At 47.8% G+C, this 25284-nt stretch overlaps 1 protein-coding gene across 4 annotated transcripts; it reads left to right on the forward strand.

Annotated features, from left to right (window-relative positions):
• On the forward strand, positions 1 to 25284 carry LOC140515187 (uncharacterized). Of its 4 annotated transcripts, XM_072625750.1 has the most exons (5): positions 1 to 688; positions 3697 to 3813; positions 5563 to 6878; positions 12183 to 12185; positions 23127 to 25284. In XM_072625750.1, the coding sequence occupies exons 1-5, from the start codon at positions 415 to 417 to the stop codon at positions 24387 to 24389; spliced, it is 2973 nt and encodes a 990-aa protein (XP_072481851.1). In that variant the 5' UTR covers positions 1 to 414; the 3' UTR covers positions 24390 to 25284. The 4 variants fall into 4 exon arrangements, with proteins under 4 accessions (XP_072481851.1, XP_072481850.1, XP_072481849.1 ...); XM_072625749.1 differs by lacking the exons at positions 1 to 688; positions 12183 to 12185; positions 23127 to 25284 and adding an exon at positions 883 to 1218 and having other exon boundaries at positions 5563 to 10850; XM_072625748.1 differs by lacking the exons at positions 1 to 688; positions 5563 to 6878; positions 12183 to 12185 and adding an exon at positions 21533 to 21649 and having other exon boundaries at positions 3726 to 3813; positions 22753 to 25284.

Consider the following 25284-nt stretch of genomic DNA (forward strand, 5'->3'; position numbering starts at 1 on the left):
GTCGATGGCAATAAAAGAAAAAGTGGTGTCTCCAGGCCCTGGAGTGGCTATGGAGCCTGCCTGCCCTTGAGGCGCTGATTCAGGAGGTCCAACACTGTGCTAATATAGTATGTTAAACCAACGGAGCTGAAAACTTTTGGGACACCCTGGAAACCTTAGCGATCAAACCGTTTTTGGACGAACGTGCGGCAAAGATTTGTTTGTTTCTGTTCCGATGTGCTTCTTCAGTTTTGTTTGTGCAAACGCTTTCAATTTTTATGGAGCGAAGTGTCCATTTTATCTTATTTTGTTCTTATTCTGTCGACCCTCATCTTCACTCCCATATTCTTTTATTAAATTTTATTCGATTATTATTTATTCACTCCCACGGGAAAAAAAAACTTTAAAAAAACGCCCCACACTCCTGTAACAAATATGCAGAGTCAAGCCAAACAAATTCCCATATTCCCATGTGTGCGTTGCATCTACATCTTGAGTTCATCATCCCGCTCGCCCAGGAGCCCGCCCCCGTGCCTCTCCAGGCCAATAGGAAGCTTCCAGCGGAGCACCGAGAGGCCAGACCTCCGAGGTTTCCTAGAGGGGCGCCGGAAGCGCATCCCCCCGTCAGGAGGAGCCTGCGGCGCCGGCACGTCTCGATGGTCCTCTCCGCGGGAAGGGGCTTTGCAGGACTCCCGGGGTTCGGGTTCCGGTGAGTCTGAGGCCTCGGGGAGCGGGGGGGGCGGGGGGGAGGGCGGACTCGGCAGGGACAGAGAGGGGCGCTAGGACCCCGGAGGTTGAGGGGCCGGGGGCCGGCAGCGGCGGCAGCCCCAGCCCTTCCGTGACCCCGCCCCTTCCGCTTCCTCGCCCCCGCCTCGCCCCGCCCCCGTCGGGCCGCCCCTGCCCCACGTCTCCTCTTCCCTCACTCCTCGGACACGTAGGCTAGAGTGTGGGCCGGGCCGTGGGGCCGGCGGCGCTGCTGATGGCCAGACCGAAATGAGTCCGCCCCAGGCCTCACGGGGCTCACCTTCTGGCGCGGGAGCCCTGGGTGGGAAAGGCGCCGTGCCTGTGCACGGGTAGGTAAGGCTGCCGCCTTCATGGAGGAGGCGGCACTCCGGCTGAACCTTGAGGCGCGCCCAAGAGGTGGAGAATTCCAGGCCTCGGCGACAGCCTGGGCAAAGGCGCCGAGGTCGGAAGTGGAATGTGTGCAAGGAACAGCTGGTAGGCCAGTTTGGCTGGAATGTAAGTAGAGTGGGTAGGGGGAGTAATGTGAACTCAGTCTGGAAAGGTGGGCTGGAGCCAGATTGGGAAGGGCTTTAGGTGTCAGAGAGGAGCTTGGATTTGAAGCTAGAACCGCGGGAACCGCTACTCCCCTGGGCTGAGGCGTGACGTGGTCGGCATTGAGGTGGCGGCTGTGAAGGATGAATTAGAGAGGGGAGAGACAAGGCACCGGCAGAGCATTTCGGAGGCTATGCTGTCGTCGATTTTGCGTCTGGTTTTAATAGCTGTGAACAAGGAGGCAGTGTGCCATGGTGGGTAGACAGTTGATGCCCAGCAACTTTTTAGGACCATAAAGTTGCAGAGAGGGTGTCTGTCGGCATGATTCCTCAGCAGGAGCTCCTCCCATCAATGAAATCACAGATCTTTACAAAAAAAGAAAAGAAAAGTTGTGATCCTTGGAACATGCTCATTGCTGTGGGACCAGGCTCACGGTCAGTCCCATTTCTCACCAGAGATGGGGAGAGAAGGAATAGGAATAGGTGTCTTGATGATAGGTTTTTCCCAGATTGAGACTAAGAGCACTGCTTTGGGTCTTCTAGCGGCTATGTGGATTGTAACTTCTTTCTGCCTTAATATATCCCAGAATCTGACAGTTATAAGAGACTTCGTTGAACCCAAACTTCCCAGGACAAATCCCCTTCATAAAAAGATTTGTTCTGTGAAACTTGGACTCAGTCAAAAGCCCTCGAGGCCCCAGGTTCTCCACCCCTGAATCCAAGCCCCTAAAAGCAGTCCTCGTTACAGCATTGTTGACAAGACATTTTTGACCTTTGTGAGTTGTTGAAGCCAAAAACTGGATTCCCTTATGACCACCATGATGGTGAACGTCTCCACATTTAGTGCAGCTGGGGCTTTGGCAGGAGTCAGAAAACTATGACTAGGTGCATACTTGAAACTTCTCCATACTGCTGGAGCTCGTCATTCACTAGCAGAGCCTTGAAGAACTCAGGTGGAGAACATTCCTAATTTCCTCCTAAATAAATCTGCGTTAGAGCTGTCATCTATGAATTTCCCTGAACCTTTCCTTGGTTATTCATTCAGCAAACATTCACTAAAAACAATAGTAATTGAGAAGCTACATGGAAGAGAGGGTAAAAGGCCAACCTCAAAGTCAGGAAGATCTGGGTTCAAGTCTTAGTTCTTTGTCCTTCTCAGCTAGCCTCTCAGGGCCTGTTAATCATCGCTCTTTACATCTCTAAGGCTGTTAAGTTGCACTTCTCGATCCACATTCATGGAAGGATTTTCCATACTGCAGTCTCAAAAACAACTAACTCATAAGTTTGGACAAAAAATAATAATAGCTGTTCACCTTTCTCTAGTGGGCCTTGAAAGTTTATAAAATCCTTCCCTACAACTTTCTGAGGCAGGTCCTGCAAATATTATGTTTGGCTTCAGGGATCAGGACAGGGAGGTGCTGGTGTGGGGGCCACCTCAGGCCAGGTGACCAGTGAGGGCAGTGTAAAGGCATCAAATTGCTCTGCTCCTGTGGCCAGGCCAGGAAATGGGCTGGAGGAATCGTGACAGAATGGCGTTTCTCTCCTTCCCAGGCAGGCAGGCAAGACAGGTGGAGGAGGGATTAGATGTTTATGATGGAATGCCATCTCCCACCTTCCAGTGGGGGGAATATAATAGAACTAGTGATTGAAAAACTGTCTGTCTCCATTTTCAGTGAGTTCTTTCTAATTCTAGTATTCTGGGGATGGTGAAAAAAAAGGGGGCTCTGTGCCTGCTGCAGCTGCGGTTTGGCCTTATACCAGCTGACGCTCCCACTGGGATGCATGCACGGCTCATGTTACAGAGACATATATAACTTGTGATTGAAACTTTGCCGCCTGGGATAGGACTGATACTTTATCCAGGCCTGGACTCTGCCCATCTCTACACAGCCACCTGTTGGCTAGAAGTTGACCCAAGGAATTGCAAATCCATCTGTCATATATACCCTTAAAAACCCTCAGACATCTGATGCCGACTAAAATTTGCCCTGGGCGGAGAGCATGGCAGCTCCAAGTGAAAGGAGTCCCTTCAGGCCCGTGAAGTGTACAGATAAGCAAAGATCAGAGACAGCACTGATCAGCAGGCAGAATCTTCGTGTTCCTTTTTGTAGATCTTGTCCCTAAACTGTGACTCGGACTCCACCTGCAATGAATATTGAGACCAGTGGGGACTAGAATAGAGAAGGCCTCTGGAAATGGACAAGAGTTGGTAGGACGGAAAGAATGGGGAGCGGGGCCTCAAGGAGGACTAAATGAGCAAAGGAATGGCGTAGGATTTAGTGTGACCTTCGAGTGTCCCCTCCTGTCACCTCCATATTGCATCTGTGGACAACTGCTCCTTGCCATATTTATCCCTGGCCTTCGTCCCTGAGTTCTGGAACAAGTCTGCCCAAAAGAGTGCTCAACCCAAATTTTCTTGTGCTGTTTATTGTCTCCTGAACAGGATTTCCAGTTCCTGAGCCAGATAACATCTTCCAGATGGAGGGAGAGGAAAAGCTGCAGATTGTGGAGCCAGAGGAGGTCGATGATCAAGACTCTGAGAAGGGCAGCCCCTGCCCAGGTGAGGGCGGGTGGGTGGAGATGTTATGTTTGCACAGTTTTGCTATGGATGCAGCTCCTCAGCGACCCTCTGGTCGGCCTCACCAGGAGGAGCAGAGAAGAGAAAAGCTTCCTTTCCCTTGTTGCTTATAGTTTCTTCCGTAATTCTGAGCTTTATACCCTAGCCCTCGTGTTCTCTGCCTCTTCTCATTGTCCTTCCCTAACAGCTGCCACCGTTCACCTTCTGCTCCTGCACCTTTGTCCTGGTGATCTTGTTCTCCTCTCTCGATGGGTTCTTTTATGCTCTGTGCCCTCCTTGCTCTCTCTTTGTGCCAACCACTGCTGATTACTGCCCTCTTTCATCCACCTCTAAAGGCTCAGGCTTCCTATTTTCATTTTTAATTCCATGGCTGCTACCACCAAGAGCTTGATGGGGATGGGCCTTCTTTAAAGCAGTGCTCTTGGTAACATTCATTTAGGTACTTCCTAGGTGCAAGCACTGTCCTAGGGGCTGGGGGTGGTAAAAAGGTGAAAAATCATAGAGATCCTTTTTCAAGGAGTTGGCAGTCTAATGTTTTGTTGGGTTTTTTTGATACATCCACAGTTTAGAAAGATACAAAGTTGAGTGTGATAAAGTCAAAGGAGGATCCCTTTCAGCTCTCAGATAGAGGCCACATGAAAGGTTCCCAGCTTGAAGGGCCTCTCATGCTGTGCTAAAGCTTTGTGCTTTACAGGGATTGCTGGGAACTGACACGATCAGACCTCTTCATTGGGAAAATTTCATTTGGCAGCTATATGTAGGGTGATTGGAGAGGGGAAAGAGACTGAAATCTTGAAAATCTGCTAGGAGTCTATTACGATAGCCTAAGTGATAGTCACTGACTTTGAGCTAGGATGAAGATGGTGGGAATGAAGACAAGGGGAAAGACAAGAAAAATTTGAATTTCTGACTCTGTCCCCTACCCCTTCTACTCTGAACCCTTCATCAGTTAGAAGAAATCAGTAGCTGCCTTGAGCATATACAGAAAGCTCTTTTAATACAGGACTGAGAATTTGTCAGGAGGACAGGTACAGAGTTACCAAGGCTATTACAGAATCCAGGTAAGACCACATTCAAAAAGAAATCTGACTTTAGATACTATATTAGTTCTGGGTATCAGTACCCAAGGCCAGCCCTGCTTCTCCTTTCCTCCCAAAGTACTTCGTCCACATGCTGGGTCTTCATAGAGGGTTAGCCAGCCCCAGTTTCTTCAGCTATATCTTTTATGGAATGATTTGTTTGAACCTATCATCAGGGTTGCCCTCTCATAAATAAACACTCTCTCCTGTACGTCAGATGACCCATTTTACATATGGTGGCCAAAAATGAACACAGTGCTCCACACGTGGCCTGTCCAGCCCAGTGGGACCTTCTTCCTGTGTCAGGTACCCATTGTCATGATGTAACAGGAAAGTTTTTTAGTGTTCTTAACATTCGTTACAGACTCTACCCCTCCCAATGCTATGGTTCCACTTCTAGGAGAACTCGGATAAGAGAAGCAGTGGTTTCGGGGATACCAAGAGTACATGATAGAATGGCAAGGGAAGGCCCAGCACCATTGTTTGTGTAGCAGTGAAGCAGAGCTGGCTGATGTCAGTGATGAACTATGTCCTTTCCAGCTTGTACTCCTGATTAGCCTTTGTTAAATTTCTGTGATACTGCTCCTGAGCTTTCTAATCAGTGGGTCCCTTTCGCACAGTGTAGATTTTGTTTTTCTATTTATCATTTCAGATTCTAAGAATGAAACTGAAAACAGAGGGTCTGTTTCACCAAAGGAAGTTTCCAAAGTAGAATCACCAGGGCTGTTATTGGTAGGTTTACAAGGGGCCATTTCCCAGGACTCCAGAATTGGAGAAACTCTTGGATTGGGGGGCAGGTTAGATGTACAACAGGAAAGGCCAGAAGGGAAAAGACTGGAAGACTCGCATAACCAAGAGGGAAATTTTGGTAATGGGACCACCTGCACAAGTGTGCCCCCCATAGAAAATGAATGTGGTAAAAGCTCCAGTCCTGTTCCAGATGAGACAGATCCTCCAGAAGAGAGAGCCCAGAGATGTGATTTGCATGAGCATGGCTGCAGGCTGAGTTCAGAATACATAAGTAAATCCAAACCCCACAGTGGAGACAAGCCTCATAAGTGTAATCAGTGTGGCAAAGCCTTCAGGAGGAGCTCCAACCTTATCCAGCATCAGAAAATTCATAGTGGAGAGAAGCCCTATAAATGTAATGAATGTGGCAAAGCCTTCAGCCGCAGCACAACCCTCATTCACCATCAGACAATTCACAGTGGAGAGAAACCTTATGAATGTAACGAATGTGGCAAAGCCTTTATGGCAAGTTCTGCACTTATCCGCCATCAGACGATTCACAGCGGAGAGAGACCCTACGAATGTAACGAGTGTGGCAAAGCTTTCAGCCGGAATTCCATCCTTATTGAACATAAGAGGATTCATAGTGGAGAGAAACCTTACGAATGTAATGAATGTGGAAAAGCATGCCGGGGGAGTTCAAAACTCATTGAACACCAGAGAATTCACACTGGAGTGAAACCCTATGAATGTAATGAATGTGGAAAGACTTTCAGTCAGAACTCACACCTTACTCAGCATCAAAGAATTCATACTGGAGTGAAGCCCTACCAGTGCAGTGAGTGTGGCAAAGCCTTCAGGCAGATAGCTACTTTTATTAACCATCAGAGAATCCACAGCGGTGAGAAGCCCTACGAATGCAACGTGTGTGGGAAAGTCTTCAGAGTGAGGTCCGATCTCATCCGACATCAGAGAATTCATAGTGGAGAGAGACGCTATGAATGTAATGAGTGTGAGAAAACCTTCAGTCAGAGCTCATGCCTTATTCAACACAGGAGGACTCATAGTGGGGAGAAACTTTATGAATGTAATGAGTGTGGGAAGAATTTTAGTCGGAGCTCAAACCTCATTCAGCATCAGAGAATTCACAGTGGAGAGAAGCCCTATGAATGTAGTGAATGTGGCAAAGCCTTCAGCAGGAGCTCTAACCTTATTCAGCATCAGATGATGCATACAAGGGTATAAGGAATATGGGAAAGACTTGACTAGGATGTAGAGAAAGAAGAGTGATCTCGGCAAGCCATCAGACCTTCGTGAACCTCACTTTGGTTCTCTTGGCCTAGGTCATCAATGAGATCTCTTTTATTCTCTACAGCCTGTCCTCCAAACAGTGAATATTCACATTGCAGCCTCTTGCATTCTGTCCCACTGCTGGCTCAGTGACTTGACAGCCAGGGTAGCATAGCGGGATGAGTGCTGAACCTGGAGTTAGAAGTCTCAGCACCTCCTTTGAGCCTGTTTTCTCCATTGAGATGGGGAGAATAACACTTGTTACCTACCTCACAGGGTTGTTGTGAGGAAAGCCCTTTAGAATCCATAGAGGACTCTAGTAATGAGGACCACTGGTGCTCCTACTGAGCACAGTGACCCCATGGGAATAAGCTAATACAAGAAAGTGATGAATTGGGGGAAACCCCTCTGTGGCAGCACTGCCAAAGATACTTTATTACTGGATAAAGGGGAAGGTAAAATCCCAATGAGAGGCAATGTGGTCTGGTGGAAAGAGCCCTCAATATGTCTGCCAACCTGGGGTGCCTGGGAATCCAGGCTTTCACATTCACCTTTGTGACCATGGGCAAATCCCTTCTGCTCCCTGAGCCTCAGTTTCCTTTTCTAGAAGATGGAGGCGTTAGGACTTGAACCAGTTACCTCTTGTGGGTTATTGTGAGGCAAGTGCTTTGTAAGCCTTCACTTGATTATTAGGAGGGCTGGGATTCAAACCTTTGACTCCAAATCCAAGAGGCTTTCCACTGGCCTGTGCTGTTGGAAGGTTTTCAATTCCAGTTTTGTTTGGCAAATATGGAACCACTGAAGCTCCTTGTGTCACATGGTCAGACCTGCACTTTACGAAGATCACTTGGCAGCTGAGTGGGGAGAGACTGGAGGCAGGCAGACACCTCACACACACACCCCCCATCAGGTATTGCCATTGCCCTGGTTTGAGGGGTATGAGGGCTTGCACCAGGTGTGCCCATGGGAGTAGAACAAGGTGGCCAGTTGTGAGAACTACTGTATGAGCAGAATCAGTAGGACTTGGGAACTGACTGTTGGGCCGGCAGGGGGCGGGAGAGGATGGCAGGTTGTGAACTAGGTTGAATAAAAGAAGACTTGGTTCCCCAGGCAGAATTTGTAGGGAAATCAGGAAAGGAAGAAGGGGAGCAGGGAGATAGTGCTCCATTTTGGATGCCCATTGCTTTCTAATAGAACTAGAAGTTTGCTAATAGTAAACATTTATTAAGCACCTACTATGTGCCAGGCACTGTGCTAAGTGCTGAGGGTACAAATAAGGAAAAGGAAAGTCTTTGCCCTTAAGGAGCTTATGGTTGAAGGGTGAAGACAGTATATAAGAGGAAGCTGCAGCCCCTAGAGGGTACTTGGCATGATGGGTACCAGAGGATGTGATGTTCATGGGAGTCAAAGCCAGGCAGAGCAGCTGATGAAAAATGCTTTGGGACTGGAAAGGGCACTGGACTATGAGGCCAAAGACTTGAAACTGATTTGTGTTACTGTGGGAGCCTCAGTTTCTCATCTATAAAACAGGGACAGTAATACTGGCTTCAAGGAGTTCCCATTTTCACAGATGTTCTCCTAGAGAAAGCAGTGAGGAGGTGGGGGGGAGGGAGGAGACTGGGAGAGGCCTCTTACAGAAAGTGAGATCAAGCTAAGTCTTGAAGGAAGCCATAGAATAGGGAAAGTAGAAGTGAGGAGGGAGAGTGTTCAGGCATGGGCTCCATGCCTGTGAAAGGGAACAATTGGGAGACAGTGTTTGTGCATGAGGAGCAGCCAGATGGCCCAGTGTGTGAAAGGTAGTATGATGTAAGAAGATTAGAAAGGGAGAAAGCGACCTGGTTGTGAGGGGCTTTAATAGCAAACAAGATTTTGTGTGTGATTCTGAAGGTAATAGGGAGATACTGGAGTTTATTGAGTAGGGGAGTGACCTGGTCAGACCTGTACTTGGAGAAAATCATCTTGGCAGCTATATGAAGGATAGTTTGAAGTGGGGAGAGAGACTAACTAGGAGGGAGCAAATGACTTCAGTTTTTTAGTGAAGTATGAGGCAAAGTCCTTAGTTGAGAGGGTTTGGAGAATGAGATGCTTGTGAAGGAATGAAAAGGTTTGGAATAACTTCAGGTAGTGAGGAGGAGAGCCAGTTGTTCAGTAAAGTATCAATTTCATTTCTGATGGAGCTTGAAGTCTGGGGCATGGGGTGGAGAGAAGCCCACAGCATCACCAAAGAGCGCATTGAGCACAACCAGATGGTGGAGATAGTGCAAGTCTTTTTTACCTCCATTTGCCTGACACTCATCCCTAAACCTCTGAGCTGGAAGGGACCTTAGGGTCAAGTGCAATCTAAACTTGAGCCGGACTCTCCTCTCCACTCTCCCCTCAGAGTGGGGGGAGGGGTCACTGGAGTGGGGGACAGAGAAGCTGCTCACACACTGTTGCCCTGGGCCTCTATTACCTCACTTAGTTAGACTAGATGACCTCTCAGGTCCCCTCAGCCTTGAAGTCTCTGAGCCTCCGAGTGCCCACTCTAGTTGTGGGCATTTCGGGTTTCTCTTTTCAGTGTCAGTAGCAGAACTGGCAGTTGCTCCAAGGTCTTGAATCCAAATTTCATTAAGGGCACTATGTGAGATGTCCCAGGAGGGATAGGAGCCATTGCTTTCTGGGGGAGATAGAGCCCTGGAGTTGGACTTGAGAAACAATCACTCCAACGTGTGGCTCTTCATCTTTGTGGCCCTCGTTGGGTCTGCAAGTAATAGGCCTATGATTCCGGAGCTGGAAGAAAACCTCTGGATCATCTAGGCTGACCCCCTTATTTCAGAGGCAGAAACCTTGATCTAGCACAGAAATAGCACTTGTCCAAAGTCACACAGTGAATGTGGGGATTTAGAACCTGTTTGCAGCTGGAAGGGACTTGAGGGAACACCTAGTTCCATCTCTTTTGATCCTGAGAGACAACATGGCTTAGCCAGAGTCAGGATTCACACTCAGGCCTTCCAGCTCCAAGTCTAGTATTCTCTGCACTACCCCAAACTGCCCACTCAAACGTTTCTATAGAGAGTCCAGGACGGAGGAGGAAGGTGCCGGTCCCCCCTCCTCCAAGAGTGGCCAGAGGCTGCCTGACTTTAGGGGGATTGGGGAACAGGAACATGGTGGTGGTACACCAGACAGCTGTGTGACAGACTTAACACTGCAGAATGAGCCATGGAGTTTTTGGACATGGCCAATAGGAATTTGTTTTGTTTGACTATGCATATTTGTTACAAGTGGTTTGTTTTTTTCTTTTTTAATGGGGGGGAGAGGGATAGAAAACATTTTTGCTAATTGAGAAAATTACAAAGATAATAACTTGGGAAGTCAGGAGACCTGGGTTTGAATCCTGACTTTAACCTCTTGCCTTTTTTCCCCTTCTTGGGAGCTAGGCCTTTGCCTGCCTTTCTTCTTGGATCCTTAGTGACTAGCAGTGCTGTGCAAATAGCAAACACTTAGTAGGTGTCTTGCCAGCTGGGTAGATGGAGTGCTGACCTTGGCCTCAGGAAAACCCGTTTGAATCTAGCCTTAGACATTTACCAGCTGTGTGACCCTGAGCAAGTCACTTAACCTCAGCCTTAGTTTCCTCATCTGTAAAATGGGGATAATAGTCGTGAGGATCCACTGCGATAATATATGTAAAGTGCTTTATATAACGTTAGCTGTTATTGTTATATTATTATTGGTATTATTATTATCATTATTGAATGGTCTCTGGATGGCCGAGTGGCTTCATCTCTGAGCCTCAGACACTCTCACCAATGGGGATAATACCTGTAGTACCTACCTCAGGTTTGTTATGAGACTCCAATGAGAAAGCGGCCGATTAAGCACCTTGATGCCTTAAAATATCATATCTGTAAGCTATTCTTATTTTAATAAATGTTATTGATTCTCCTTGGGCTCCGACCCCTCTTTCATTTCCCACCATGCTTCCCGGAACCAGCGGGAGGGGGGTCGCCCCGAAGCCATCTGTGGCCCGGCGTCCACCTCCTCTCCCCACCCCCATCCCCCAGCCCGCTCCTCCATCCTTGTCCAGAACCCTCGGCCCGGCCAAGGAGGGGGGCGGAGGCGGAGGCGGGGGCGGGGGCCAGGGCGAGAGCGCGCGGGCACCATCGAGACGCCCGGTCCTCCGCGCATCCTAGAGCGGCGGCGGAAGCTCCCCCGCCGGGGCCGGAGGCTGCTCGCTCCGCCGGAGCCATCGCGTCCTTTCCCGGGGCTCGGCTCGGGTGAGTGGCTGCCCGAGGGGCTACAGGGCTCGGGGGTTGTGCGGGGCTGGGGCTCGGGCGCGCATCGCTTCGCCCCTTGGGTCCCTCTCCCCGGTCCTGGGTCGCGGGGGCGGCTCCTCCACTTCTGGCCCGCCCGTCCCCCAGCGCGTGTCCGTGCGCATGCGTGCGCGCAGGCGTACGTGGCGGGAGCTGCGGCCCTGGGGCCTCAGCTGGCAGAGTTCCGTCATATGGGGGGGTGGGGGGGGTGAGGGGACGCTCTCTTACACCCGTACTGCTGGCTACCGCTGCGCGCCTCCTTTTTGCAGCACCATGTACCTCCCCTGTGTGACACCATCGGAGCAGTGCAATAACTGCTGCTGAGTGCCTCGAGGCCCTCTCCCCAGTCCAGACCATCCTTGGGCCACCAAAGTGCGGCCCAAGTGTCACCTCCCACTCCCAACAAACTCGCCACCAGGCTCACGTCCAAAGTGCATTCAGAGCCCTTCATCCCCCGCTCCCCCTACCTTCCACTCTTCTTATACCTTCCACATACCTCGGATCTTCCAGCCCAACTCTCCACCTCCAGTCACCCTGCTGCCCTGCCCCGCCCCAGACGCTCGAAAATGCTCCACTGCACCTCTTACGTTGAGGCCTTTTCCAATGACCCCCTTCTCACACCCTCAGCCCAGAATAACTGTAAACATTTTCTATTTCCTTATCTATGTATCAAATGTAGGTCCCTTGCAGTTAGGAACTCTTTGGGCCTTTGTATATTTTGAATCCTGCAATGACTCGAACATAACACTTGACATGTTCATAAATGCCTGTTGATTGATTGCTGTACTTCCACCGTGACTCAATTTATGGAGGAGGAAACAAGCCCAGAGTTTCATGGCAAGCCAGGGCCACAGGTAAAATTTGAACCCAGCTCCCCTATATCAGCTTAGGGTAGTGGAAAGAGTGTAGGATTAGAAGTGCTAGGACCTGAGTATAAATTGGACATTACCCAGTTGTGCCTCAGTTGGTTGGTAAAATGAGGGAGTTGGACTAGATGGCCTCAACTCAGTTCTAGCTTTAAATCCATGAATCTTGGAAGGAAATGGGATCTTAGAGAGTTATTTACTGTCCAGTCAAGTCCAACCCTTTCCCTTTATAGAGGAAGACACCTTGCACCCAACTCTCTGACCTGGTAAATGGTAGAAGTGGAAGGAATGTCAGAGACCATGCAGCCCCATTCTACTCATTTTAGACAGCAGGGTAAACAGAGCAGAACTTTAGGAGAATATTAGGAGTAGAACTTGCATTTGGGTCTTGGGGAGTGAGTGACACAGGCTTCACCTGGGGCCGGAAGGAGTGCAGAGACCACAAAGTAAGTAAGGCAGTCCCGAGTCATTGGCACTGCTCAAATCCACTGAAGCTGAAGAAAAATGGATTTGTCCAGTACCAACTGATTCCATCCAAACCTCTCATTGCACAAAGGAGGAAACAGGCCCAGAGAAATGAGTCACCAGGACATTGATCCAGTACTACTCATGTTAGAACCGGAAAATAGGCCTTGCTCAAAATTACATAGCATGTGTGTCCATCCCCCTTGTTTTACAAATGGAAAAACTAAGGCCCTTAGCCTTTACAATTCAGAGTCCAACTTAGTTATTTTTCCATTATCTTTAGGAACAAGACTTATTAAAATGACATTTTAACTTTACAGCTAAGTGGTACAGCGCACAGAATGCCTGGCCGGGAGCCAGGAAGACCTGAGTTCAAAGGCAGCCTCAGCCACTTACTAGCTGTGTGACCCTGGGCAAGTCACTTCACCCTGTTTTCCCCAGTTTCCTCATTTGTAAAATGAGCTAGAGAAGGAAATGGCAAACCCTTCCAGTCTCTTTGCCAAGAAAAGCCCAAATGGGGCCACAAAGAGTCAGACACAACTGAAAATCAACTTAACAGAAGCCTACAGAACCAACCTTCCCAGTCAAATATTGAATTTTTTTCAGTGCCTGCCTCCCTTGATGCCCCTTCTACAAAGGTTCACCTTTGTCTGTTCACCGCTCTAACTGTGTATTTACTTCCAGGATCCATTATTCCACCAGTGATCACAAACCTGTAACTTAGTTAATGATTTCACATGTTAGCTTTCTGGTGCTGAATCTTCCCATTCTTAGCTAGGCTGGTTCTCCACTGACATGTCATGATTGGGTCTCTACTTGATGTTAGGTCTCTCCAGAGATCATGGTCCCTGGCCAGAGCCTTTGAAATTTCAGGGTCACCTGTACCCTATAGTGAAGCAGCATTCAGCTTTGATTTGTATTGTAGTTAGTGTAGATGGTGCTGTTCGGCTTCACCTAGAGTCACTGGAGAATCAGCAAGGATGTAGGGGGAATGACAGAAGGATGTGCAGACCTGGGTCTGTAGCCAGTCTAATCCCAGCTGTGTGTGAAAGACCATGAAGAAATACTCTGGATTCCAGCGTTCCTATCTGTCAAATGGGGATAAGACCTTCACCACCTACCTCAGTCGTTGCTAAGTTCTGGGCTCCAAAGGAAACAAAAATAGTTCCTGCCTCAAGGAGCACCCGCACACCTACAGACAGAACGAATGAGAGGTAATGGCACAGAAAAGGCGCTACAAATCCCTGTCTGCTGGGGGGACAGGGAAGGCTTTCTGCACAAGGCTGGGATTTCAGAGATGAATCTGCCTGTGCTCTAGCACTGGCAGATGTTACTTTCCACAAGGCCCCAACTCAGGAAGGGATTTTTCCAAGGCTACACAGCAAGTGGATGCCAGTGTCAGAAACAGGCCTTGTGACCCCTGGCCCAGGGCTGTTTCCCTTTGGGCTTTGCTGTGGCTGCTCAGTTGGTTCCTTGAGCCAAAGTTCCCCAAAGGGTCCTGCTTTTTCCTTTTGCAGTGAACTTGTTTCTAGGCCATGTTCATTGGAAGTACCCCAAGCAGCCCTAGCATGGAAAGATGGTGTGTGAGATGCAAGAGTTTGAGGAGTGGCTCAAAGTACCCACTTTCTGTAAAACTGATGAGTTCCCATGAGGACCTTTGGATACTCAGGGGCAATGCCATGGGTTCTAATCCTAGTTTTGCCATTAACTTACTGTGAGATCTTTGGGAAGTCTCTTTCATTTGGTCTCAGATTCCCTTCCAGCTCAAGTGTTCTGTGATTCCAATAAAGACCAATCATTCTCTAGGACCTGAGCCACTCTCTGTAAATGCCTGAGGTTTTCGGGGTGGAGCAGAGGAAAGGACACTGAGTTTGAGGGGAGAGTGGCCAGAAAATCCAGGTTCTGGTCCATATTATGGAGTCTAACTCAGCAGTCTGCCCTTGGCCTTCTGTTCACAGCTTCCTTCTCTATAAAGTGAAGCGGTTAGAGCCAATTGCTGAGCCCCTACTATGTGCAAAAATCTGCATTTGACAGTGGGAATACAGAGATGAAAAAATAAAAAGTAGAGCCCCTGCCTGCAGTTTCCATTTCCCAATAAGCATGATGGCAGGCAGAATATGGTGGGTACAAAGGACACATCCAAACAGAGCTTGCTTCTAGACCATCTCCAAGATTCCTCCTAGGCCCCCAGCCAGCCACCTTATTTCTGTCTAACAGCCTAGAAGGGTTAGGCACACATAGTCCCTGCTGCTGCTGCTGCTGCTGCTGCTGCTGCTGCTGCTGCTGCTGCTGCTGCTGCTGCTTAGGAGTTCGGAACTGCAGAGGGCTACAGGCTGCCACTGATCGGTTGCTCTTGTTGAGGCCACCTCACTAAACCTGGCCCCAGTATGTGACAAGGGTGTGGGGGGAGGCAGGAGGAGCCAGGCTGCCTAAGGAAAGTTCAGGTTAAATGCTCCCGAACCAATCTGCATGGGGGGAAGGCCTAAGACTGGCCACTTCATTTCAGGCCTGGGCAATGTAGGAAGAGCTAGTCTCAAAAGAAGTAATTAACACAGGAGAAAGGCACTTCACCCTGTGGGCCGCATGGACCTCCAAGCAGTGTTACTCACCTGGAATGTCAACACCCTTTGCTTGTTGGAGACTCTACAGCAGCTAATGTGCACATGTTGTTGTTCCCCCCCTCCCCAGTTGTAGAGCCCAGCTGATCTTACAGTTCCTTGCGCCTCCCTTAGCACCACTTCTTTCCCCTGTTCCTGTCCTTGCCCCTAAGCAAAACACAGGCCAAGTAGGGATGGTGGCCATGACAGGCCAGTTCTTTCTGAGATTCCTTTGTTTTCTCTTAAGGGTGCTTTCTGTTCCCTCCAAAGCATTCTCTTCCTGTGCCTTTGGATTTCTTTTGCCCAGTTTTGCTCATCATTCTGGGTCTTCTATAATGATATTGTCATTGGAGCAACAAAAACCTATTGTTTTAGGAATTGGTGTTATTCAAGGATGGAACCATATATCTCATGCCTTAATCAGAGTCCGCTACATTCTTCCCTGAGCAGTATGGATCCACAGGGGCCACTGAGTAAGAGATCCTCCAGTGAGGGTCAGAGGAAGAAGGGAGCTGTAGGAGTGATTGGCAGTTCCTTGCTGAGGAGTTCTTCAGGTGGCTATAAGATAAGAATAGAGGCCAGCTTTCTTCCCAGGACATCTATCAAGGATGAGACCAAGAACCTAGCAAGACTTGTCAAACCTGATATCTGCTACCCATTGCTGGTAATTTTCCTGGGCACAAAAGATGGTGCCATAAGGAATTTAGAAAACATTGCTAAGGATTATGAAATCTTGGGCAAGAAACTGAAGACTCTAGGGATGCAGGTGATATTTTTATTTTTTTAATCACTACTGCTGATTGAAGGTAGTAAGTTCTTCAGAAGTGTAAGGCAGATTTGAGAACTGAACAGAATTTGCATTTCTCAACCACAGCTGAAAATATGTGAATGATGAGCTGTTGGCTAATGCTCAGAATGAGCTGGCAAATAGACTTGCTTTTTGTCCTTCGTTCTTGAAGAGGACTGATGGCAAAGGGTGATGTCTTGACCTGTAAATCAGTCTGATTTAAGGGATTAATGCACAGGGTCATCAGCCTCATTGTCTCTTCCAGAATCATCAAAGTCCAGTGGAAAGACATAAGTCAAGAGGACTAAGACAACAGAAAAGAGCTGTGGGTCTGTTTTTGTAGTTATCTTGGGAGGAAGAGGAGGATGAAAGAAGGGATAGGAAGAACCAGCACATAGGATTGCTGATCCATAGGCAAATAATCTTTGCAAGATCTTGGAGAACATGGAAGATTCCTTCTGGAAAGTGGCAAATCTGTTATTTTTCCAAAGAGGAGAAAATTGAATCTTCAAACTGTAGCCCAATTGCCTTCACATTGATTCCTGGAAAAATTCTAAATTCTAAAACAGATAAAAGGGATTATAAGTGATCATCTCAGAAAGGAATTGGCAAAACAAAGAGCCAATGTGACTTCAGAGTTTTTTTTCACTTTTACACAGAAATATTTACTGCAAAAGGTACAATTACAAGGAACTTCCTCCCCCAACCCCAGAGATGGAGGCCAGGATCCTCCTCTCTCTCTGGGGAGGGGAGACTAACTTCAAAAATGGGCACAGCGTCAGTCCCAAATGCCAAACCCCCTTCAGGCTTCTCTGGGCTCCTTGCAAGGTTGGTCAGCTACAATATCCCACCTGGGATCCTGGCTCCAAGGTCACCATAGCTTGGACTCCTTTCTGATGGGGATCATCACCTGCACTTGAAACTGAGAAAGACAAAGGAAACCAAACCAGAACCCCTCCCTGGGCCCATTTCTTAGAGTTGGGGTAAAATGGAGAGGGAAGGAAGGCATTTCCCCTTCCTGGCACCCTGTGGGTGAGCTGTGATCTTCACCCTCCAGACACAGCAGAAAAGAACACCACTAGCATGTCTTCATGAAGAATGGATCATAGTAGCCGAGTCTCATCTTTTCACAAGATTGCTGGACTGACCAGGGGAACTTACTTTGATTTTAGCAGAGCACTTGGCAAAGCCTCTCATGTTATTTCTGTAGACAAAATGGAGAAATGTGGGCTACAAGATAGTACAGTCAGGGTCAGTGTTCACTTGGAGGAAATTGTCTAGCGAGAGCACACACAAGGCACTGTGCTGCTTAACATTTTTATCATTGACTTGAATTAAGCATAGTCTGCGTGTTTGTCAAATTTGTGTATGAAACAAAACTAGGAGAAATAACAAACACTGTGGAAGAAAAAGGCTGGATCCAAAAAGATTTTAATGGGCTGGAGGTTTGGGCTGAGCAATAAGATGAATTTTTTTTTTTGTGGTTTGAACCTGTGATTATATTGGTATAGAAAACTCCTGATGAGAAGAAAATTTCCTCTTCAGTGCAGGTTGGCACCTTCTGTGCAGCAGAGTCTCAGAGCACTGAGAGTCATTGATTTGCTCCCACAGCCGGGAGGTATCCAAGAGTAGACTTGGCCCTCAGTCATCCTGACTTGGAGGCCAGCCTGCTATCTCCAAGGCCTCTCTGAGATGAAATTCAGTAGGGATAAATGGAGATTCTTACACTGGGCTTCAGAAAAATTGCCTCAACAAGTACCAGATGTGTGTGTGTGTGTGTGTGTGTGTGTGTGTGTGTGTGTGTGTGTGTGTGTGTGTGTGTGTGTGTGTGTGTGTGTGTGTGTGTGTGTGTGTGTGTGTGTGTGTGTGTGTGTGTGTGTGTAGGTGTGTAGCAAGCAGTTCTTCTGAAAAACATCTGGAAGTTTTAGTGAACACAACATGAGAGTGACTGCAGAAATTTTGGGCTGCCTTAAGAGGAGTATTCTGCAGGGCTGGGGAGGAGAGGAAGGACTTTGATAAGCTCAAGAGTATCCAGAGGACCACTGTCAGGTTGGGGAAATGTTTCCAAATCATGGCCTATGGGGACTGGGAAGTAGATAGTTGGGGGCAGGGAGATATCATAGTTGTCTTCAGATATTTGAAGGGAGGATTTTTCTCCTTGCCCCAGAGGGTGGAACCCCCACCCAGTGGGGGTGGGGGTTAGGGGAAAGAAGCTTCGAAGCAGATGTCTGGCAAACTTCCTAAGAGTGAATACTTGCCACAGATGAAGGGACAGCCTCTGGAAGTAGATCTCCAGAAAAATCTTCTGTGACCACTTTTTGTAGAGGGAAATTTGGTTCAAATTTGAAAATGGGTGGGCGTAAGTGAATGCCTGAAGTGCCTTCCAAATTCATGATACAATCAGTGATTCTGGGAGAATTATGGAAATGTGGTCTCGTTGGAGGACATGTGTTAAGCACCTACCATGTGTCAGCCACTGTGTTTAGCACTGGGGATACAAAGAAAGGCAAGAGACCAGTCCCTGCCCTCAATGAGCTCACAATCTAATGAGGGAGCCAAGAGGTACAAACAAGATAAAAACAGGATATATGGGAGGTAAGCTTAGAGAGATTGGGAAAGCTGGGGGGTGCTATAGTGCACAAAGCACTGGGCTTGGAATCAGGAAGACTCATCTTCCTGAGTTCAAATCTGTCCTCAGATACTTCCTAGATGTGTGACCCTGGGCGAGTCACTTGCCCCTGTTTGCCTCAGTTTCTTCATCTGTCAAATGAGCAGGAGAAGGAAATGGCAAACCATTGCAGCATCTCTGCCAAGAAAACCTCAAATGGGGTCAGGAAGAGTCTGACATGACTGAACAACAACAGTCTTTGAGGGTAAGCACTAGCATTGACAGGGGATTAGGAAAGGTTTCTTGCAGAAGATGGGATTTTGAGCTAGGACTTGAAGAAAGTCAGGGAAAGAGGAGACAAAGATAAGGAGGGATCGCATTCCAAGCATGGGGAGCGGCTAGGAAAAATGTCAAGTTAGAAAATGGAGGGTCTTGTTTGAGGACCAACCAGGAGGCCAGTGTCCCTGAATGGAAGATGTGTGGAAGAGTAAGGCAGAGGAAGACTGGACAGGTAGAAGGGGCAGGGCCTGAAGGGCTTTAAAAACCAATAAGAAGACTTGCTATTTGATTCCAGAAGTACTAGGGAGCCATTGGAGTTTCTTGAGGGAGTGTGTGCCATAGACCTGCACTTTGGGAAGAACACTTTAGTGACTGGAGGTGGACTGGACTCGGGAGCCCCTGGAGGCAGTCAGATTCCCCCAGCAGCCATGGCAGTGGTGCAGGCATGAGGTGATGAGGGCCTGTACAAGGGTGGGGGCAGGGGCAGAGGAGGGAAGATGCTATAGAGGGGAAGTCAGCAGACCTCGGCAGTGGAGGGGAGGGGAGGGGTGAGAGGGGAGGGGCCAAAGTGAGGAGTCCAGCATACCCCCTAGGCTGAAGGATGGGGAGGATAGTGGTGCCCTCTACAGGAAAAGGAATATTAGGAAAAGGGAAGGGCTTGGGGAAAAGATAGTGACTTCTGTTTTGGACATATTGATATGGAAAATTAATAAATGTGAATATACACAGAGGAGTTCGAGAGGAAGGGCACCAGCATGAGAAGGACAGGCTTTGTGTAGAAGCTGGTGCTCGAGCTGCCTCTGTGAGGTGGGGGTAAGGAGCGTGTGCATTTCAGGCATCTGAAATGGAGGTGGGAGATGGAGAGTCAGATGTGTATGAGGGACAAACAGGAGGCCAGTTTGGAGGCTCTCAGGTACATGAGTGAGTACTTTCTAAAGAGACTGGAAGGAGAGTTTGTGTAGGGCTGAAAAAGCTAAACAGAGGTGTTTTTATTTTATCCTAGAGGCAATGGGAGCCTTGAAAGGTGACTGGAGGCGGGGTGGGGGTGGGGGTGTCACATGGACGCAGCTCTTAAGGAAAATCACTCTGGAAGCAGCTGTGTGGGGGATGGACAAGAGTGGGGAGAAACTGTAGGCAGGGAGGCTACTCCAGAATCTGCTGTAATAGTGGAGGTGAAAGGCAGCAAGGGCCTGAACTAGGGCAGGGGAGCTGAGGGAGTGAACTGAAGGTCAGACAAAGGAGACTTTGGAATTTTTCTTCCATATGAGTACACCCTCCACTGAAGCAGGTCTCAACCCTTCTACAACTTGATAGGAGGTCCCAAGAGGGTCTGTGGCCCAAGAACTCAACATTCACTCAACCAACAAGCATTTGTTAAGTGCCTGCTGTGTGCCAGGCACTGTTCTGGGTGCTGGGGGCATGAAGGCAAATTAAAACTATCCCTGCCCTCAAGGAGCATACTTTTTAACAGGGGAGATGACTTGTACATACACAGCACCCATACAAGGTGACCAAGGGTGGGGTAAAGCACTAGAAGCTGGGGACAGGGGTGGCCTCCTGAAGAAAGAATGTAGGAACATGGCTGAGCCCTGAAAGAAGCCAGGAACACTAGGAGGCTGAGGTGAAGAGGAATGGCATACCAAGTGGGGGAGACAGCTAGTGCAAAGCCATGGAGAAGAGAAATTGAGTGTCAATGTGAGGAACAGCTAGGAGACCAGATATGGGCTTTCACTGAGTAGAACAAAAGAGCAGTAGGAGGGCATGTGGGTCAGTGTCCCTAGGAATGGTGGGAGCAGTCAGTCTCACCTTGTCTAGACAGCTCTGTAACTAATGTAAGTTGCTGTAGGGCAAATGTAGCTGATATGCTCATGAAGCATTCAGAACCCACCTGATGGGTCTCCTTTTGGCCCCAAGATCCAGTGCTGGAGGTGTGAGAGACAGCAAAAACTTAAGCTTCCACAGAAGTTATTAGGTGATGAAGTCATTGAGAATAAGTCAGATAATAAGAAAGCCAGCAGACTGCCAGTGGACTCAACCAATCAGGAGACAGGCAGTGGCCTTCAGAAAGTCACGAAATTTTTGATAAGACAGTCCAGGCCTGAAACTGGCCTGAACCAGTCAGGAAAATGACCTAGAATGACCTGGAGAAGGCTTTTCTTCACTGCACTTGCTTAATGAACCTCATGTATACAAGCAGACACACCCCACATAAAGTTAGCCCTCCATTTTCTGATCATGGGTCCTATGTTAAAGCATGTTTGGGAGGGGGGATCACACCAAGGGTGGTTACGTAATGGGCATGTAGAGAAGGTGGTGACCTAATGAACAATGGACCAGTCTGTCTCCTGGAGGGAGGATCTGTCTTGAACTAAGGCTATATAGCTCATCTCGCTTCGGTGCTCTCTGCTCCTGAAAAGAGGGTGGGGGCCCACTTTGGCCAAAGTGTTCAATTCCTCTGAACTCTGCTGTAATCAGTTTTCCTTCATACCTTTTTAATGGCAAGGGGGTTTTCTTACAGAAGGGATCTCCTCTGGGACCCACTTTGTCATATTCTCTCAATATAGCTGGGATCCAACTGTGACCACAGCCTGTTTACCCCTCCTTTCAGGAGCCTAGAGTCACATGGGGCCGTTCGTGGCCTAATACATAATGAGCCCTCCAAAAAGCTAAGTGTTGTTCTTTTTAACACTCTTGTGTCCTACTGTTTTGTAGCAAACTTTCCAGGTTCCAAATGGCACCTGACATCCTATTTTGGTGTCAGAAGAAATGTTTTGAAGCTGTGACCTCTGAGAGAGTGGGAGTGAGGAAGTCCTGAGAGGCCAGGCTGAGGTGAGTATGGGAAAAAGGAGAAGGCTGTACCAGCCCAGCTCTCAGAGTGGGGCAAATGAGTGAATGAACGGGCCAGGCACTGTGCTAAATGCTGAGAGATACAAATGCAAGTGAGACAACCCCTGCCCTCCCAAAGCTTCCCCAACACATCCAAGAAGCTAGAAGTGAAGAGGAGGGGGCAGACCAAGGGTTCCCAAGGAGACCCTGTTTTGGGGAAGGTTGAGACAGAGCCCAGTGCCCCAGAAGCAGGAGGAGGAAGAGAGGAAGAAGAAAGAGAGCCTGAGTGTAGGGGGACCATGGTTTGGCCTGCGTAGCTCTGCATGAGACAAGGTGAAAAGTCCCCTGTCAGAGCTGGAGCTTTATTCAGTAGGCCACAGTAACAGTAACCACCAGGGGGCAGGGCCTGTGTCTTATCTAAACTTTGTGTCTTTCCTTCCTAGCAGACACAGTGATCTGCACAGAGCAGGTGCTTAATAAGTGTTTCTTGAATGAATGAATTGGTAATTGGAGGAAATCCCTTTCAATTTAGTCTGTAGGAAGGCAGCCAGCCAGTTTCACCTCCCAAATCTTGCCTTACTTCATTATTTCTCGGTCATAATAATAATAGAAATAGTTAATACGTATATATGTGTCAAGCACTTTACTGATCAGCACAACAACCCTGGGAGGTAGGCACTATTCTTCTTTACAGATAAGGGTAACAAGGCAAACAGGGTAAAGTGACTTCCCCAGGGTCTAGCTATTGCACATATCTGAGGTCAGATTTCAACTCAGGTCTTCCTGACTGCAGGCCCAGTGCTCTGTGCACTGTGGTGCCCCCTAGTCATCTTCACAGATCTCTCACTTTCTCTTTCTAGTTTATCATCTATCCCTGTCTTCATGACCAGCTCTCTTTGCAATCTTTGCAAGGTGCTGTGGGGATCAAAGGAAAGGGCCATTCTCTCCAGCTGAGAGAATGGGAAAGGGCTTCGTGGGCTGGGAGGACCAAGAAGGGACAACAGGCAAGAACTTGAGGATTGAGATACTCTCATTTAGGGTGAGCTGGCCCCTTGATTCTCCTAACCCCAAACTGAGGTCATTTGGGTTTTCATTTTACATTTCAGGTGACAGGGCTGAGGCAGAACACAAGGAATTTGCTGCAAACCAGAAGATGTGTGCAGGGTTCGACACCCAGACAACTATGTTGGCAGGTCTTCCAAGACCCAAGGCTCCTGACTGGGGAGAAGCCCTTGCATGTGAGGGCAGCTTAGAGAGCCTGAAGGAAGGCCCAGCAGGCACAAACACGGAAGAGACAGGGAGCAGTCAGATATCCACTGGTCAGAAAGCCTGGGAAGGCAGCAAGGACCCAGGCTTAAAAACTGAGCTGATGTTTCCGAGAAGTGCTGTGGAAGAAAAAGCTCAAGCTTACAATCCATGTGATCCAAGCTTGAAAGAAAAGTCAGAATTTAGAAAAAATCAGAGACTCCCAAGTGTGAAGAAATCCTATGAATGTAAAGAGTGTGGGAAAACCTTCAGAGGGAGATCCAGCCTCATTGACCATCTTAGAACTCACAGTGGAGAGAAACCCTATGTATGTCTTGAATGTGGGAAAGCCTTCATGCAAAATTCAAGCTTTATCAACCACCGGAGAATTCACACCGGAGAGAGACCCTATAAATGTAACGAATGTGGCAAAGCCTTCAGGCAGAGATCCAGCTTCATTAATCATAAGAGAATTCACAGTGGAGAGAAGCCCTATGAATGTAATGAATGTGGGAAGACTTTCAGGGGAAGCTCAGACCTTATTAAGCATCGTAGAATTCATAGTGGAGAGAAGCCCTATGAATGTAGTGAATGTGGCAAAGCCTTCCGTGGTAGCTCTGCCCTTCTGGAACATCAGAGAATTCACAGAGGAGAAAAACCCTACAAATGTCATGAATGTGGCAAAGATTTTAGGTGGAGTTCATACCTTATTCAGCATCAGAGAATTCACAGCGGGGAGAAACCCTACAAGTGCTTTGAATGTGGAAAAGACTTTAGGGGTAGATCTCACCTAATTCGACACCAGAGAATTCACACTGGAGAAAAACCCTATGGATGTAATGAATGTGAGAAAGCCTTCAGGGCTAGTTCAGATCTAATTCAACATCAGAGAATACACAGTGGAGAGAAACCTTATGAGTGCCATGAATGTGGAAAAGCATTCAGATTGATTTCAACCTTTATCAACCATCAGAGAATACACAGTGGAGAAAAGCCCTATGAGTGTATCAAATGTGGGAAGGCTTTCAGAAGGAACGCGTACCTTATTCGGCACCAGAGAATTCATACTGAAGGAAAGCCTTATGGTTGTCATGAATGTGGAAAGGCTTTCAGAGGGAGCTCAGCTCTGACTGAGCATGAAAGAATTCACCGAGGAGAGAAACCCCATGAGTGTCCGGACTGTGGGAAAGCCTTCAGGGCGAGCTCAGTCCTAATTGACCATCAGAGAATTCATAGTGGGGAGAAACCTTATGGATGTCATGAATGTGGGAAAGCCTTTAGGTGGAGTTCAGATCTTATCCAACATCAGAGAATTCATAGTGGGGAGAAACCTTATAAATGTAATGAATGTGAGAAAGCTTTTAGGAGAAGCTCTGATCTCATTAAACACCAGAGAATTCATAGTGGAGAAAAACCTTTTGAATGTAATGCCTGTGGAAAAGCTTTTAGTGGGAGTTCCAACCTTATTAGACATCAAAGAATTCATATTAGAGAATAATCTCATAAACTTAATGAATAGAGATAACTGAATTTTTGATTTCAGTGATATAGGGAACTCCCAGGTGAGTAATTTCCCTCTACTGAAACAGAATAGCACCTTCTTTGCAATTTACTAAATCTTAGAGAGTTGCCTAAAGCACTGAGAGATTAATTGATTTACCCAAGGTCACAGCCACGAAGGACTTAAACCCAGGTCTTCCAGCTCTAGTCTATACAAATATATATTATGAATTATTCCATCAGACATGTGGCTTTTTACATTTGGAGCCAGGAAGACAAACTAAAATCCTGACTTACCAGCTCTATGGCCCTTAGCATTTCACTCCTGTCGGCCTCAGTTTCTTCATCTGCAAAATGAGGGTGTTAGATTTGATGGCCTCTAAACCTGGGATCCTATTGGATTAGAGTCCATTCATTAAACAAATATTTGTTAAGCATCTAACCTTTACAGGACAGTTCTAGGCACAAGAGATTCTAAATTAGAATATGGCACTTATATGATTGTAGGGAGATATGGCATATAACACAGAGAACCATAATACATGATGACCTCAATTTGGAGAGGGTTACCCACTGAGAGGGGTGTGTGTATGTGTGTGCGTACTTGCTGTACTATAGCAGCTTGTTAAACGTACTAAGGTATGAGAGGGTCATGTATCAGAAGAAGAGGGTGAGGAAAGATGGCATGAGGAATGTTTGTACTATTGAAGTGCCAATGGGTGGGAGAAGTATGAAGCTCACACAGCCTCCCAGTGTAGAGATGAGTTGGCATCTGAGCCTCTGGAGACCTCGAAAAGCTCTGTGGGTGCTGGACCAACGTCTTTGTAACCTTTCTGTATGTCTCTTAACTGTATAAGAAAAGGGCACTTAATAAAAAGTGTTGAGTTCCCACA

The sequence above is a fragment of the Notamacropus eugenii genome, chromosome X (genome assembly GCF_028372415.1).
Source record: "Notamacropus eugenii isolate mMacEug1 chromosome X, mMacEug1.pri_v2, whole genome shotgun sequence".
Lineage (NCBI taxonomy): Eukaryota > Metazoa > Chordata > Mammalia > Diprotodontia > Macropodidae > Notamacropus > Notamacropus eugenii.